General features: G+C 42.0%; 1 protein-coding gene across 1 annotated transcript in view; it reads right to left on the minus strand.

The window, feature by feature from the left end:
• Positions 1 to 16,265, minus strand: part of LOC122806498 (dnaJ homolog subfamily C member 3-like) — a 305,071-nt gene that overhangs the window by 87,429 nt on the left and 201,377 nt on the right. Inside the window, exons 7-8 of the mRNA XM_044076997.1 lie at positions 9,393 to 9,512; positions 744 to 849 (exon numbers count right to left, since the gene is read on the minus strand). Of these exons, the coding sequence (XP_043932932.1) occupies positions 744 to 849; positions 9,393 to 9,512 (226 nt within the window). The remainder of the gene's footprint in view (positions 1 to 743; positions 850 to 9,392; positions 9,513 to 16,265) is intronic.

A 16,265-nucleotide genomic window follows, 5' to 3' on the forward strand; every position in this document is an offset into this window, starting at 1 on the left:
AGAGTAGATTAGAGCTGATATTTACTGCAGAGATGAGTGACCAATGGATGACCTTGTTATAGACATGAAATGGAAAGGAGGAGTGTCTGTAGGTGTGGATGGCTCAAGCTGGGAGGCATCTACAGTAAGGACTCTTACACTGTCAGAAGACTGAGTTTGGCCAGTGAGGTAGTTAAAGAGGACAGGTGTTGTTAGGTAATGCAAAAAGGACAAAGGGACGGCTAGTTATAAAAAGGGCACAGACCTGAAATAAATCTGGCAAGAGAGACTCCTTTAAACCACAGAATCCCAGTAACAGTTTGAAATCTCAATACCTGCTTTAGGGATTTCCATAAAATGGAGACTGAATGGCCAAAAATGGACTTGCATACTCTAAGTCCTAGATTCACATTTCTCGGAATATTCCCTTTTTCCAAGGTACAGTGATCTCAGAATTGGTATATACAAGTATGGAGGGTGAGGGGATTGTCCCCTGGCAAAAAATAAAAAAGTTTAAAGGAGTGATGTTCAAAAAAAGACAAAATCCAAGAGAACAGTGATTCCTGGTGTGCATTCAACCTTATGAGTGACATTTCAATAGTGAGTCTAGAATCTTCAAAAAGCTAACAAGTGACAATTCATAACAAGATAAAACAAAACAGTGCAGCACAGAGATAACATATAAACTCTGAAGAATAAAGTAAAATACACATTTGATAGGATGAAAAAAAAACAAAGCCTTCAGTAATAAAGTATATCCCCACCTTTGACAGGCAGTAACAGATCTTCTCCTTTGCTCTGGATGTGTACACTGCAATACTGGGCTCAGTTTTCATAGAGGCCTCATACCTCTCAATGGCATCATCATACCTACAAACAAAAACGTCAGTAACTAGTGTGTGAAAAAAGAATACTTTAAATAAATCTTAAATGATATAGGCAGTTGTATGTTAAATGAATACAGCAGCACAATTACGTTGAAGTTCTAATGACTTGCAGGTGTATAGGTTCACAGCCAAGTACTAGGCCATCTGCAAACCATTAGAAGTCTATTTAATAACCCAAATTAATGAGGTTAGAGAGGCAAGAATGCCCTTTAACAAAGCAGAATGGATGAAGATCCAGAGTTATGGGATTTTCAATGTTCAGATTAATGAGGACAATATGTTCCATAGCTTTACGTACTAAGCAATTGAGATTAATGGGTCTACAGTGATCAGGGTCTGTTGTTGTGTCATCCTTGTGCAACTGCATTACAATGGTAGTTTTCAAGGTTTCAAGAATGCAACCACTGAAAAAGTTAAGATTAAAGTTAAGCAGGGGTTCTGATTAGCCATATTTGGCACTAATAATCAGGAAAAATGTTATGTTATCTTGGCCTATGGATGAAGTGTTCTTAGCATATTAGGAGGTCTGACAGGACTTATTCCATTGTAATTAAAGGGAAGGCCGTGACTGAGGAATCTGTGGAACAACAGAAACTGTGGATTGAGTACAATTTGCTCTAGATTTGCCAGCGAGGATATTAGCAATTTCCTTTTAGTCAGAGTGGTCAGTATTATTGTGAACTAGCATTGAACATTATTGCGTGTTAGTCCTTAATATCCTGACATAGGTTAATGGCTGTTTTACGCTCATATTCAGCTATGAATTTCCTAATGGTTCCCTTTGCTTAAGTGTATCTTAAAGACAGAATGAAACTTCTTAAAAGCATTAAGTAATACAGTGGAATTTATTTAGGTCATTAAGTAAAATGAAAATTTTCTTTTGACAACTATAAACACAGAGGTATTTGAAGGAGACATAATGCATTCAGGCCAACAAAAATAGACTTCATTAGATGTAACCATGGTATGTTTCACTCTTTTTAGGATTTTAAAGTACAGCATAACTGTAGACTCTCTTGACACTGTTAACTTATGAAAAAATATAATGTTCTTTATTAAAGGTAGGTTCCATAAGCGCCTGCTTTACTTTTAACATCTTTTCAAAACTAGGATCATCAGAGAAGGATGGGAAAGATGACAGGTGCCTCTTTCCTGGACCAAATCCTCAAAAGCTTCCTCAAACTCATCTTGGGATTCAATATGCTTATATTTGGAGATGCACTTTTTTGACCACTTAGCCAAGGGAGGAGAAAGTACAGTTGTGTACCTATCATAAATGTAGATGTTCAAGTGTATTCACTGTTGCAGTCATGACTCTTGGGTTATCCTGCTGGCAGGCTACCCTCAGCCGGCCAGAATTCCAAAGTCTAGGTCCAGCGTCGGTTGCTCTCGCCTCTTCCCTGACGTCAGTGCGCCAGGGGTATAAAAGATGCAGCCGACGCCATTTTCTTCAGTTTTTCTTGCCCCACATGACAGGTGCCCCCAAATTGGAAGGCTGAAAAATATGCCAATAAGAATGCATGCACAAAAATAACATTTCCTTCATCTACAAGCAAATACACCAAATAGGTTCTTTAGGATAGTGAAGTGCAGATAAGACCCAGCAAAGAAAAAGGGGGATGGTGGGTGGGTAACCTGGACTGCAACAGTGAATACACTCGAACATCTACATTTATGGTAGGTACACAACTGTACTATGTTCATCGTGTTTCACTGTTGCAGTCATTACTCTTAGGTTGAATCGCAAAGCTGAGGATGGGTGGCTGGGCTAAATAGGATTAGGAGAGGCTATGAGGCCCTGCAGAACTGCAGTGGCAAAGCCTGCTCTGGACTTAGAGTAAAGAGGTAAGTGGTAGTGCTTTGTGAAAGTGTGCACTGAACTCCAAGTTGGAGCCTCTAAGATATCTTTGGTAGGTACTCCTCTGAGGAAGGCTGCTGAAGTGGCTGCTGCTCTTGTGGAATGAGACCTAATGCCCTTAGGCACTGATTTGCCATGCTGAAAATAGCAGAAACGGATGCAATGGCCTATCCATTTAGAAATAGTCTGTTTTGAGATGGCCTTTCCTTGTGATCCTGCAGCATATGACATTAAAAGTTGCTCAGTCTTTCTGAAAGCTTTAGTTCTGTCCAAGTAGAAGCGTAACTGCCTGTGTATGTCCAAAGAATGCAGAATTTTCTCACCCTTGTTCTGTGGATTTGGATAGAAGGTAAGCAAGTGAATGGTTTGGTTGAGGGCCACACTGGACACCACCTTAGGCATAAATGTAGGTTTTGTCCTCAGAGAAACCCTGTCTGGATGAAAGATAATAAAAGGTTCCACAGCCATGAGTGCTTGTAACTCCGAGACTCATCTTGCAGAGGTTATTGCAAGGAGCAGAGCTGTTTTCCAGGATAAGAATTTTATATCTGCAGTTGATGCTGGCTCAAAAGGAGGCAATGTGAGTTTTTCCAAAACATAATTGAGATCCCAGGCCGGAATTGGTGCTCTCCTTGGAGGCCTAATGTTTTTGGCCCCTCTGAGGTACTGCCTTATTAAAGGATGAGAAAAGATAGGTGGTTCCATATTGTAATGGTCTGAAATGGCAGAGGCATGAATCTTAATTGATGAAAAGGAAAGGCCTTTGTTCAGCATCTCAGTTAGGTATGGTAAAATCTGAGGGATATTTGGTACGCACGTGTCAAAGCCTTGTTCCTGGTTCCAAGCACAGAATCTCTTCCATTTTTCTGCATAAGATTTTCTGGTACTGGGCCTCATGGCCTCCCAAGATAACATCCATAACAGCTTTTGAAAGAGGAGTGTTCTGAATGGCTACATTATCCGCCATGCTGCCAGATTTAAGGTCCTGAGTTGGCTGTGCAGGATCTGATTGTTTTGTTGGGTCAGCAAGTGAGAAGTTTGAGGCAATATCCATGCTGGACCTTGAGACAAGCTCTTTAGGATTGGATACCAGTGCTGGTGTGGCCAGTCTGGTGCAATCAGAATCATTTTTGGCTTTTCTTGTCTGACCTTTAGGAGTACCCTGGGAAGGAGAGGCAGTGGAGGAAAGGCATATACTGTTAGATTTTTCCAGATGAAGGATAGGGCATCCACTTTCCATGCTTGCTTGTGATAGATCCTTGTGCAAAATCTGTGCAATTGGCAGTTATGAGGGGAGGCAAACAGATCTATGTCTGGGCATCCCCATTTCCTTGTTATCATACTGAAGACTTGTGGATCCAGTTTCCATTCATGGGGATCCATGAGGTTTCTGCTTAGTTCGTCTGCCAGAGTATTTGTTTTTCCTGGCAGGAATTGTGCTTGCAGGTGAACTTGAAAAGCCAATGCGGTGTCCCATAAGGTCATTGCTTGTCTGCAGAGGGGGTAGGAATGTGTACCTCCCTGCTTGTTTATGTGCCACATGACTGTAGTATTGTCCGTCTTTATCAGTAGCTGTCCTGGATGAAGCAGGTCCTTGAAAGCTGTCAGGGCATTTTGAACGGCTAGCATCTCTTTTTAATAGATGTGAAGATGCATCTGTTTTGCAGGCCATGTGCCCTGAATACATTTTCCTGCCATATGGGCACCCCAGGCATAATCTGATGCATCCGTTGTTAGTGTCTGTCTGGCTGTGGGTAAACTGAATGGCAGACCCTTGTTGTGGTGACAGGCTTCTGCCCATCAAAACTCCTGTTGCAGGCAGGGAATGAGTGCAATTACTGTCTCCAGGCTGTGGCAATGCTGAGTCCAAACACTTTTTAGATACCATTGTAGTTTCCTCATATGCAGTCTGGCATATGGAATTAGTAGAATGCACGATGCCATGAAACCCAAGGCCTGCAGGATTTTCCTTGCAGATAAGTGGGTTGTTGTTGTCAATTTCTTGAAGTAAGAAGTCAGTTGTCTTTGTCTGCCGTGAGATAAGCCATCTGGGCAGTTGTATTTAAGCTTGCACCCAGGAATATTATCTCTTGAGAGGGCACTAGTTTTGATTTATTTTCGTTTACTGTGTACCCTAGGGCAATTAGTAATCTTTTTACAAACGCCAGATGCTTTAGAAGAATGTCTTTGTTCTCTGCTTGAATTAGGCAGTCGTCCAAGTAGGGGTATATTTGAATTCCTCTTTGTCTGCAAAACGCAATTACTGGTGCCAGGCATTTTGTGAGAATTGGTAATGCATTGAGCCAGCTATGAATCTGAGGTATCTTCTGCAAGATTGTCTGATTGGGACATGCAGATATGCCTCTTTTAGGTCCAAAGTTACGAGCCAAGCCTTCTTGCCCAGCATGGGCAGTAGCTGTTGTAGAGTCAACATCTTGAATTTTGGAACTTCCAGAAAAGTATTTAGTATAGACAGGTCCAGTATTGCTCTCCAGGTTTTGTCCTTTCTGGGTACTAGGAAACGTCTGGAGTAAAATCCTTGCCCCTGCTCTTGTGGTACTTGCTGAATAGCCCTCACATCCATGAGGGCTGTAATTTGTTTTTGTGCCTCTGCCATTTGATTGTGTGGCAGGTCTGACATACCTTTTGACCTTGGTAGAGTATGAAAATGGAACCTGTAGCCTTGGGACACTATATTCAGGACCTATTTGTCTTGGGTAACCATTAGCCAGTTTGATGAAAAAAGTGCTAGTTTTCCCACTAAGGGGGCTGTCAAAAGAAAAGTGCTTGGATTTGGCAGAGGAAAGTCATTGGGACTGTTTCCTGGAAGGTTGTGATTTGTCTTCTCCACTTTTGGCGGTAGGAGCACCCCATTGTTTAGGCCTGTATGAGCCTTGGGGCTGAGATCTGCCTCTGGGACGTCTATATCTGCCTCTTTGTGGTCTGTCTGACACTGGAAAGGACCAATTTTTAGAAGGCCAGTTCCTGCTAAACCTGGGTGGCTGTACCTGTAAGAAATCCTTGACTGTCTGCATGGATTTTGCTTTATCCCCCATTTTTTTCAACACCTCTTCTGCTTTAGTACCAAACAAAGTATCGTGCTGTAATGGTGCATCTAATAATTTTGCTTTAACATGATCAGGCAGATTTTGTTCCTTTAACCAAGCATGCCTTCTAATAACAGAACCTGTAACAGCGGCCCTGCAAGAGGCCTCTAGTGAATCATAACCACATTGCAAAGTATGCTTTCCCACTTGTTCAGCTGCATGCAATAAATCCTGCAATTCCTTGTTCTCTGAACATTCAGTATTTGTCAACAACTTCTGTTTAAGCAATGACATTAAATATTGCTGATATTTAAGCATATGAAACTGACAATTTAAAGCCCTTACAGCCAAGGTAGCAGAAGTGTAAACTTTTTTTCCCCCCATCTGTCTAGAGCCCTAGAATCCCTATCAGAGGGGACAGGTTTTTTTTGCAGTGGAAGCTTTAACCCCTTTGGGACCCTAAGAAATAGTTTCTGGGTCAGCAGTGGGGTTTTTACATAGGAATTTATGAGAATCCGGGACCCTGTATTATCTGTCTGGCTTAGCAGGTGCAGGGGGTAAAGAGTCAGGGGACAGGCCGGACTCTAAAAATACATCATCTACAATGTCTAGAACAGGTGGGATAGCAGTAGGTCTGTGCTGAGGAAGTAGCAGAAAGTCTCTGAGCCTTTTCTTAGATTTAGAATAATCTTGGCTCTCCCAGTGGAAATGCTCCCTCATAGTATGCAGGGTTTCCCCAAAAGAATAATCCTCAGGAGGACAGGCTGAAGGAATGGATTCTTCAGCATCAGAATCCTCATAGGGAAGCATGGAGTAATCCTGTTCAGAAGAGGAATCAGAGGAAATGGAAACCTGATCAGAAGAATCATACTCTGTCTCTTGCCTAGGCCTCATCAGGAGGGGGATGGGAGCCCCTGATCAAAGTAATTAGGTCTTCGGCCATTTTGAGCATCTGTTTTTTAGGCATGGATGTCTAAGTAGGAGAATGCTGTACTTATTTCTTTGTCTTTAGAGCTGCTTTAGTCTTTGTCTTTGAAGCTGAAGATGGCTTAATACATAGTTGTGTAGGTCTGAAGACACCCTCAGAAGCCGATGCCTGCTCAGCAGCTCCGGACCCATCTGAGGGAATGATTTCCGAGTGTCCAATACCTTGAGTATCCAGAGGCACAGTTGGCTCCACGTGGGAGTCGGAAGCGGCCTGTGGCTCTGAGGTAGCAGGCACCAGGGGCTGTGAAAGCACCTCACTGAGAACCGGCGACTGGCCTAGCAGAGGCCTCGTCGTCGGTTTTGGACCTCGGATGCCTATCCTTTTCCTTGTCCTTGCGTTTGTAAACTCCGGTTGTCGGCTGTTCCGACAGCATTATGTAATTAAATCTTCGGCCAAAGTAATGAAATGCAAAATCGAACCGACGCTTAATAGTGCGTTGGTTAAATCTAGTACAAAACCGACAGCTAGCAACGTTGTGATCAAGGCCTTGGCAAGGAATACAGTAAGAGTGAAAATCCTTATGAGGTATTTGCTTCCCACAAGAAATACAATTGTTAACTTTTTTTGACATCGATCTGGAGCAAGAAAAGTTTCCCCAATGGGGTACTTAGCTTTAATGAAGACTTCGGTCAGGAGTCGGCCGACCGGCACTTGCGAACTGCTTTTGCTTCGGGCACTGCGCGGCAAGAAAGACTGAAGAAAATGGCATTGGCTGCATCTTTTATACCCCTGGCGTACTAACGTCAGGGAAGAGGCGACAGCAACCGACGCCGGACCTAGACTTTGGAGTTCTGGCCGACTGAGGGTAGCCTGCCAGCAGGATAACCCAAGAGTAATGACTGCAACAGTGAAACACGATGAACATTTAAAGGTATAGGATCCTAACTTTTAGGTGAAGAAGGACCTGCAATTAGTAGTTTAATAAAGAAAGCACTTGCTGGGGAAAGGAACAGCCACAGGTAGACTGTACAGGTAAGTTGCATTAGTTGGGCTACCAGACTAGAGTAACACTGGAGTGGAACACAGTATGGTAATCAATACAGCCCATTTGTGGTTCCAGTACCATGTATTAGGTTGTATAAGTACTGAAAGAAGAAATCATCCCTTTGCAATGCCCAGGTACCTGGAAATGGGGCCACTGGAAGACACCCATAAAATAAACACCTGTGCCACTGATGCAGTACACCAATGGTTGTGTAACCAAGGCCAGTATATCAACACCGAAAGTGGGGTAGGTATCTGAGACACTGATGTTACTGTAGCAGGCACCAGGGCAGCACACACCTGAGGGCCAGCACTTGTTATTGCAATGTTCATATGAACTAAAGGGGCAGGTGCTGGCCATTAGGAAGCAGGTTCATATGCTGAGAAGCCATTAGCAAGACGTCAAACCATGGTCACTCAAGAGATCACAGTCTAGCTCTTAGTCAGCCGGTATCTGTGTTCACCTGAATGCAGGGTGAGAACTGAAAGCAAGCACTGCTGGTAATGATGCCCTAACAGAAGACTGCTTTATGGAAAATAGAGTCGGGCAATGAGAAAAATGAGACACCAAAAATACCTCATAGGTATGGACAGCTGTTTGTGGGGGGGGGGGTAAGACTAACACAGGCATACAGGGACACTAGTCAGTTCCTCAGAGGCCAGCATGAGAACAACAGAAAGTCCCCGCTTATGTTTATCTTCTTAGATTCCACCATCAGGCCAATTCCTGATGTGCTGCTTAAATGAAAAAGTTTTATCTAAAAAATGAGTGAGCTGAAGAAGATCAATGTCCAGTTTGAACCTTCTGCCACTTCTTGGCTATTAATCTGTTCTATAATACCTTTCTTCAGTGATAACTAATGGCATCATTCACCCTCTCCCCAAGAAGACCACAAACCTTTAAAGTGTTGTGAAACAGAGCAATACAAAGTAGACAGCTGATATATGCATTGAAGGGGAACAATAATTTACCACAATGTTTTGATGAAGCAGGCCTTTCTCAAATTATACAAAGCCATTAAAGTAAGAACCAAATGGAATTAGAATAGTAAGTGGAATTCACAATAATGAAGAGGAATGTGAATGGAATTCACAATAATGAAGAGGAATGTAAAAAAATCCTTTAATACTTAAAGAAAAAAAAACAATAACTACATAAACATCTAAGAAAATCCCTATGCATAATGAAGATATTCATGTAAATATGCTACTTTCAAAGCAAGATTCTTCAGTACACTACAGTAGAACAACAAACCAGAGAAGAACCTCTGTGGACTTTTCAATAGATGACCTTTGTTTGCCTCGTGAGGTTATGCATGGAACTGACTGTAATCAGTGCAAAAACTGAGTAGAACTAGTACAGCTACAATAAAAAGGAGTTGGATAAACATGTTCTTAATTGATGGTATCAGCACGCTGTTTTTGAGCATGGACACTAATGTTGATTTCAGGGCCCATCCCCTCAAGTAGCTACTACAAATGTTGACTTTTTTTAAGGATGCCTTACCTGCTGTAATTTTAAAGTACTGCTCCATTACCTCCATTGTGCTATGACTCTAGAGAAGAACTGCTTGTACACCACAATGAACGATATACTTTTTCCCAACTTGATGTGCTAAAAGACACATGAATGTCAACAACGGACTTACTGTTGCTGTTTGATGTACTCCTCTGCAGCCTCCAGTTGTTTAGCAAGTTTCTTCACTTGTTTGTAATGTGCAAAGCATTCCTTATCATCCTGGTCCAGTTTTAGACACTCACGCACTTGACTTGAAACAAAATAAAACAATTTTATTACTTCAATGAGAAATAATAGCTGAAGAGTTTCCTACTTGATTTGAGCTAAACATGACTGTGATTACACAACACTTTTCATAATACTTCAAAATTATATGTATACTTTACAACAAGTTTTGGGTACTGTCACTCCTCTACCTCTAGATGGCAATAAAGAACTCAATCCTTGCTTGAAATGTGTATAGATGAAGTAAACAGTCACCACCTGACTTTGAAATATAAAAATAATTTACCTTATATGGCAAATGGCAATTCATCTCACAACTTTTTTTACCCACATAAAATCCAAACATTTCTCTCCTGCTTGATAAAGTCAACACTTCATTACTACATAATCATCATTTTGAAAACATTCAGAGTATCCCCTCTGATTTCTTTCTTTTCACTATAACCAAGCAGTTATTCACCGTATTTGAATGCAATTTTTTAACATGGACACTGTCGTTAATAACAAAAATTTCAACACTTCCAGGTCAACTTGTAGACTCATGCAAACAACACATTTTTGCCCAACGATCTACAACACATTCCATGTCTACAGCACTGCAGTTCCACAACAGTAGGTTTCAATCAAGGCTCATCTGTGCTGAGAGATGTGCAGCATATTCAAATCATGTTACAAAGTGTTTCACCCAGTTAAGTTTCTCCAAGTCTTTTGGGTTTCTAATACCATGATGGGAATGGACCCCATTTCTAAATCAGGGTAGGATTAGAGCTAGTATGATTAGAGATCAATAAATTACTTTTACTCCACAATGTGGCACAGAATGCAATTTGCATCCCTAAAGAAGAAACTCTGAAGTGACATTACACAGGTAATATGTGAGGATAAATTTGCACATGGGATCAGGGTGTCACTTCAACAATGACAATCATCCCCAGGTGGCTAGCAGTAGTGCTTCCAAATCACACAAACACACACACTCACACCTATGGCCAGTTTATAGTGTCCAATCCACTTACTGCATGCCTTTGAAACGTGGGAGGAAACCATCGCGAACACAGGGAGGACATGCAGACTCCGCACAGAGAGCACCACAGCTGAGAATCAAACTGGGGAACCTCTTGAGGTGACAATGCCATCTGTTGTGCCATTAGCACTTCTTGTCACTCAAGAGTTTAATCAAACCTTAGGACTGGGCATACAGAATTAACTAGGTTGGGGGAAGGGTGTATTATATTACCTTATCACTCATAACATTTGTCAGACTATAAACAATTCCACTACATTATATGCAATACTAGTAATAATGCGTCTTCAAGAAGAGAGATGCAAATGGGACTACTGGACCTTACAGTCAGTAACTACAGAAAATTGCATAATTCTAGAAATTTATTGTGCAGCAAAAGAAGAGCATATCAGACAGATTGCCACAAATGGAAAACAAATTGCAACAAGGACCATTTGTGGTAAACTGAGATGTAATGTGAAAGGAAATCCAAGAATGGGACTGGAAAAGAAACAACAAAGGCATTTGAAAATCTCAGGGTGACACAGACAAGAGATGTTCTACCGGTTAAATTAGGAAGAATACAAAGGTGCGTGGGTTCCCTAAATGCTGTAGTTAATAATGAAAAGTAACATTTGGGTACTTCTAAACAAGCAAAAACACTAATAAAAGGAATATAAATTACACAATATTTTAAAAGCAAACAAGAATAAGAATAACAACTGAATATTCTCTGAAGACAAAGCATTGGAACCCTAAGATAAAAAAGGCAAGCGGTATCAGTAGAACGAAAAAAAATTTGGTCTGATTTCCTGAAACATGCTATAGCAGTTTGATCCGTCTTAAAAAAAAAAACAGGTTGCAGCCTTTAATACATGCATTATAATCTAAAGTTGAAAACTGTAACAATTACATTGTAAACTGCACCAAGGATACTTCATTCGCACTGCTAGATTTGGGCACGGGCAACTAACATCTGGTAAGCCAGATGACTGGGAACACTACTGGGCTAGACTTGCATTGGCTCCAGGGCCATTAGCCTAGTACTTACCTATGAACCTATAAATATCATAATTACAGAGGCAAATGAAATAATAAGGACACTTAAAAATTCCCATAACTCCAAGAAATGAACATATCTGTAAAAGAACATGCACACAGAATAACTAGTTTGCAGTGACAAGCACTGCCACCAGAGTTGGAAAACAGATATTCCTAACATTATTTTATATTCTCACTCCAACTGTCTAATGAATAAAAAGCATCTGTTTATAGGTTCATACTAGGCTATCTGCCCTGGGGCATTTATAAGCCTAGCCAGAATGTGTTTGGCTTTCGCTACCCATTTTAAATTAATTTTGCTATGCCCTTTTTTGAGGTTAGTATACTGTGCCTCTGTCTAACAGTGACACAGACGATACCCGGGGTAAACCTATGATCTCCCATCCACTCATCAAGATTCCTCTTGAAGAGAGTCAATGAGGGACTCTGCCTAACCTGGACTGGGATTTTATTCCAGAGTGAAGGGAGCCTCTGGGTTATGAATCTGTCCCTCCAGCATGTCCTATTTATTTCAGTGCTGAGGTTCAAGTCTCTCGAGCATGTAGCTCGATAGGATTTGGATTTTCTGAGGTGCAGCATGTCCATTAATTCCGGGTTGGACATGGCTTTATACATCAGGCACAGATCGCCTCTGAACAGGCGGTATGCCACTGAGTAGAGCTGGAGTTTCTTTAACCACGCAGCATATGGCATCTGTTTGAGCCCTTTGATCCTCTTGGTGAGGTACTTTTGGGGTCTTTCCAGTTGCTGCAGGTGTCTGGTAAGGCACATCCCAAAAGGGGCATTGTCCTCAATTATGGGCCTGATGAGGGATAAGTAAAAAGGCATGATGACCTCCCCTGATCTAGATTTGAATCCCTTCATGATTAGGTGGGCTATATAAAATGTTTTTCTAACCACTTTGGCCACTTGGTTGTCAAATGAGAGATTGCTATCAACTTGGGTCCCCAGGTCCCTAGTTACTTCTTCTGTACTTAATGGATTACCACCTATGTGGTAATTTGTGGGCACTTTGTTTTTGCCAAAAGGGATGACGATACACTTTTTGGCGTTTAGCTTGAGGCCATGGCTCTGGCACCAGTTGTCTCTTTCTATGAGGCCCTTTTGGAGGATGCTTGTGTCGGCTGGAGAGTTGCCATCGATATGAACTTTCTCACCATCTCCATTACCAGCTTGCTGGATATGGGCATTCTGAGACAATGTAGACACTGCCTCATGTTTACTGAAAACCATTTAACTCTCAAACAAACTGATATGATATGTGAAAGATGTATTTCCATTATGTTACTGGAGGCAAAGCTCTTACATAAAAGCAATCTAATGTTGATAAGGTTGTCGGTAGTACACACTCTGCACCCATCACACACAACTCAAAGCAGACACATAGAACCACATATGCTGAGGCACTTAAATGTAACCTTCCTAAACCCCAAACACCTCCTAGATTAACTAGACATAACAAATACCCTCAACAGCCCCGAATGCACTCTTTCAAAACAACACCCAAATCAACACATACAGCCCACAGCTCATAGAGCCTCTACTTCTAAGCCCATAAGGCAAGCCACCACACAATCCAACATTCTGGTCATTGGGAGACTCCATTGTGAGACACACTGATGGCCCTCTCACCAGGCTGGGTAATGAGAAAGTCACGGTCAATTGCTTTTCAGGAGCTAGGATCCGCCACATTACACACACATTCAGGTCACTGGACTACAAGTACCAGTATGACTCCATCATAGTCCATGTGAATGTAAATGACCTTAAACGTACCTCCCTAGACTATATGAAGACAGACATCATGGAGCTCTTGGAATATGTGTTCCAGGCTGGTATTACCCTAGCACTGAGCAGCGTTTCACCTTCTCCAAGAATTATGTCACAATACAAACAAAAGATGACTGATTTTAATAACTGGCTTAGTTTCTGGTGTCATTCTAATAGGGTGCAATATTTGTCAGCATAGAAGGAGTTGGTCAGCAGACCATACTGCTTTACTGGGGATGGTCTGCACCTCTCCCCTCTATGCTTTTGAATATTACTTAAAACATTGTCGTCCCCAAAGTGCCTTTTTTAGGCAATGCCAAACTGAAAGTACTTACAACATAGCAAATCAAAACCAGGAAAATCTAAAGGTATTACTGATCAATGCTAGGAGTATAAAGAAAAAACTTCACTCCCTTGAAGCTTTTCATTGAGACATGGTTTAAAGCCATGGAGAGAGCACCAACAGTGCAAAGTTATAATGCCTTCCACACATTTAGACAAGCTACTACACCACAGGGAATAAAGGTGGAGGTTTCTCGATTTACATCAAAAGCAAATATACTTCAAGGCTGGCCAAACAGGACAATGCACTTGAGCTTCTCCATGTTCAAACCACCACAGGCAAAATCCAATATCACTTCCTTGCATGCTGTAGGTCCCCCTCCATGAGACAGGAAACCCATACCATGCATTTAAACTTGCTGGAAACACTCACCATCCAACCTGATACAATATTAATTGGAGACTTATCACCCCACTATTTACTGGGAATCCTATATGACACCAAATGTACAGGTACAGAGATTCCTGGATTTTGTAAACACAAATTTCCTGGACCAGACTGTCAATACACCAACCAGGAGTGCAACCATACTGGATCTGGTCTTCCCTAATATGGGAGACTGCTGCAAACCCCAAAATGTAATGTCTTCTCTGGTAAGGTCAGACCACAAAATGGTCTTCTTTGAAGTAAACAGAAAAAGTACAGTTTTGTACCTACCATAAATGTAGATGCAGTCATCACATATGGGTTGTCCTGCCTCGGGCAGCCCTTCGGTCGGCCGGATTCCAAAGTCTGGGTCCGGCTTCGGCTGACGTCGCCCCTTCTCCGACGTCAGAGCGCCTGGGGTATAAAAGCGTCAGCCGACGCCATCTTCCTCAGTGTTTCTTGCCCCAGATGCCAGGTGCCCTCAAAGGAAGGCTAAATTTGGTTAAATGCAATAATTCCAAACATGCATAGAAATATATATATATATATATATATATATATATATATATATATACACACAACAAATACACCATAATAGATAACCCCAGCTAGCTATGAGAGGGAAAAGTACCCAATAAATCCCAAAGAGGGGAAGGAGGGAGGGTAAACCTGACTGCAGATGCATACCTATCGGACATCTACATTTATGGTAGGTACAAAACTGTACTATGCCCTTCAAGGATGCATCTGCAGTCATCACATATGGGTAGAATACCATAGCCAATCTGGGGGTGGAGGATCTACGTAAAGGATGGTGTAGCTAAAATGCCCTGCAGGACTGCCGTAGCAAAGCCTGCTCTGGATCTGGAATATAAAGGTAAATTGTAATGCTTGGAAAATGTATGCACGGAGCTCCATGTAGCAGCTCCTAAAATGTCCTTGGTAGCCACCCCTCTTAAGAAGGCTGTGGAGGTGGCTGTGGCTCTGGTGGAATGAGGTCTAATGTTAGCTGGCACAGCTTTTCCATGGAAGAAATAACAGAAACAAATGCAATTCCCTATCCATTTTGAAATTGTCTGTTTGGAAATTGCTTTTCCTTGTGCACCAGCAGCATATGCTACCAACAGCTGGTCAGTTTTTCTGTAGCTTTTCGTTCTGTCCAAGTAGTAGCGCAACTGTCTGTGTATGTCCAGAGTGTGCAGAAGTTTCTCCCCTTTGTTTTGTGGATTTGGAAAGAAGGTAGGCAGGTGAATAAGCTTGGTTTAATGAGACCCTGGATACCACCTTTGGCATAAATGAGGGATTGGTTCTCAATGAGACTCTGTCCTGATGAAAAATAAGAAATGGCTGTACTGCCATGAGGGCCTGTAACTCAGATACTCTTCTTGCTGAGGTTATGGCCAGAAGGAAGGCGGTCTTCCAAGACAGGAACTGTAGTTCTGCAGATGCTGCTGGTTCAAAGGGAGGCAGAGTTAGTTTTTCCAACACGAAGTTAAGGTCCCAAGTAGGCACTGGAGGTTTCCTTGGAGGATTGATGTTTTTAATTCCTCTTAGAAACTGTTTTAGGAGAGGATGAGAAAAAAACAGGTGGATCAGTATTGTACTCTGCTGAAATTGCTGAAGCAAGAATTTTAATGGAAGAGTAAGACAGGCCATTGTGGAGCATTTCTGCCAAGTATTCCAGGATATGTGGCATGTTCATCACTGTCGCATCTAGGCCCTTTGTGGTGTTCCAAATGTGAAATCTTTTCCATTTTGCTGAATATGCCTTTCTTGTGGAAGGCCTGCGAGCTTCCATGATGATATCCTTCACTCTCTTGGATAGCTTATCCTGAGGAGTCGTCAAGGTATTTTCCAGGCTGTTAGTCGCAAGGTTTTCAGGTTGGAATGCAGAGTTTTGTAATTGTGCTGTGTCAGGAGAAGTGGCCATTGAGGAAGAGGCCACGGTTCCGTGTGTGACATGCTCTTTAACAGTGGGTACCAGTGCTGTCTTGGCCAGTCCGGAGCTATCAGAATCACTTTTGGCTGCTCTGTCCTGATCTTCAGTAAGACCTTGGTCATTAATGGAAGAGGTGGAAATGCATAAACTGTTAGGGTTCTCCAGCTGAAAGATAGGCGTCCACTTTCCATGCTTGTGGGTGGTATGTCCTTGAGCAGAATTTCTTCAGCTGATGATTGTGGGGAGGCAAAAGATCTATGTCTGGCCTTCCCCATGATTGTGTTATCTGTAGGAA

The sequence above is a fragment of the Protopterus annectens genome, chromosome 7.part0 (assembly GCF_019279795.1).
Source record: "Protopterus annectens isolate FY-2018-M chromosome 7.part0, PAN1.0, whole genome shotgun sequence".
In the NCBI taxonomy this organism is placed as follows: domain Eukaryota; kingdom Metazoa; phylum Chordata; order Ceratodontiformes; family Protopteridae; genus Protopterus; species Protopterus annectens.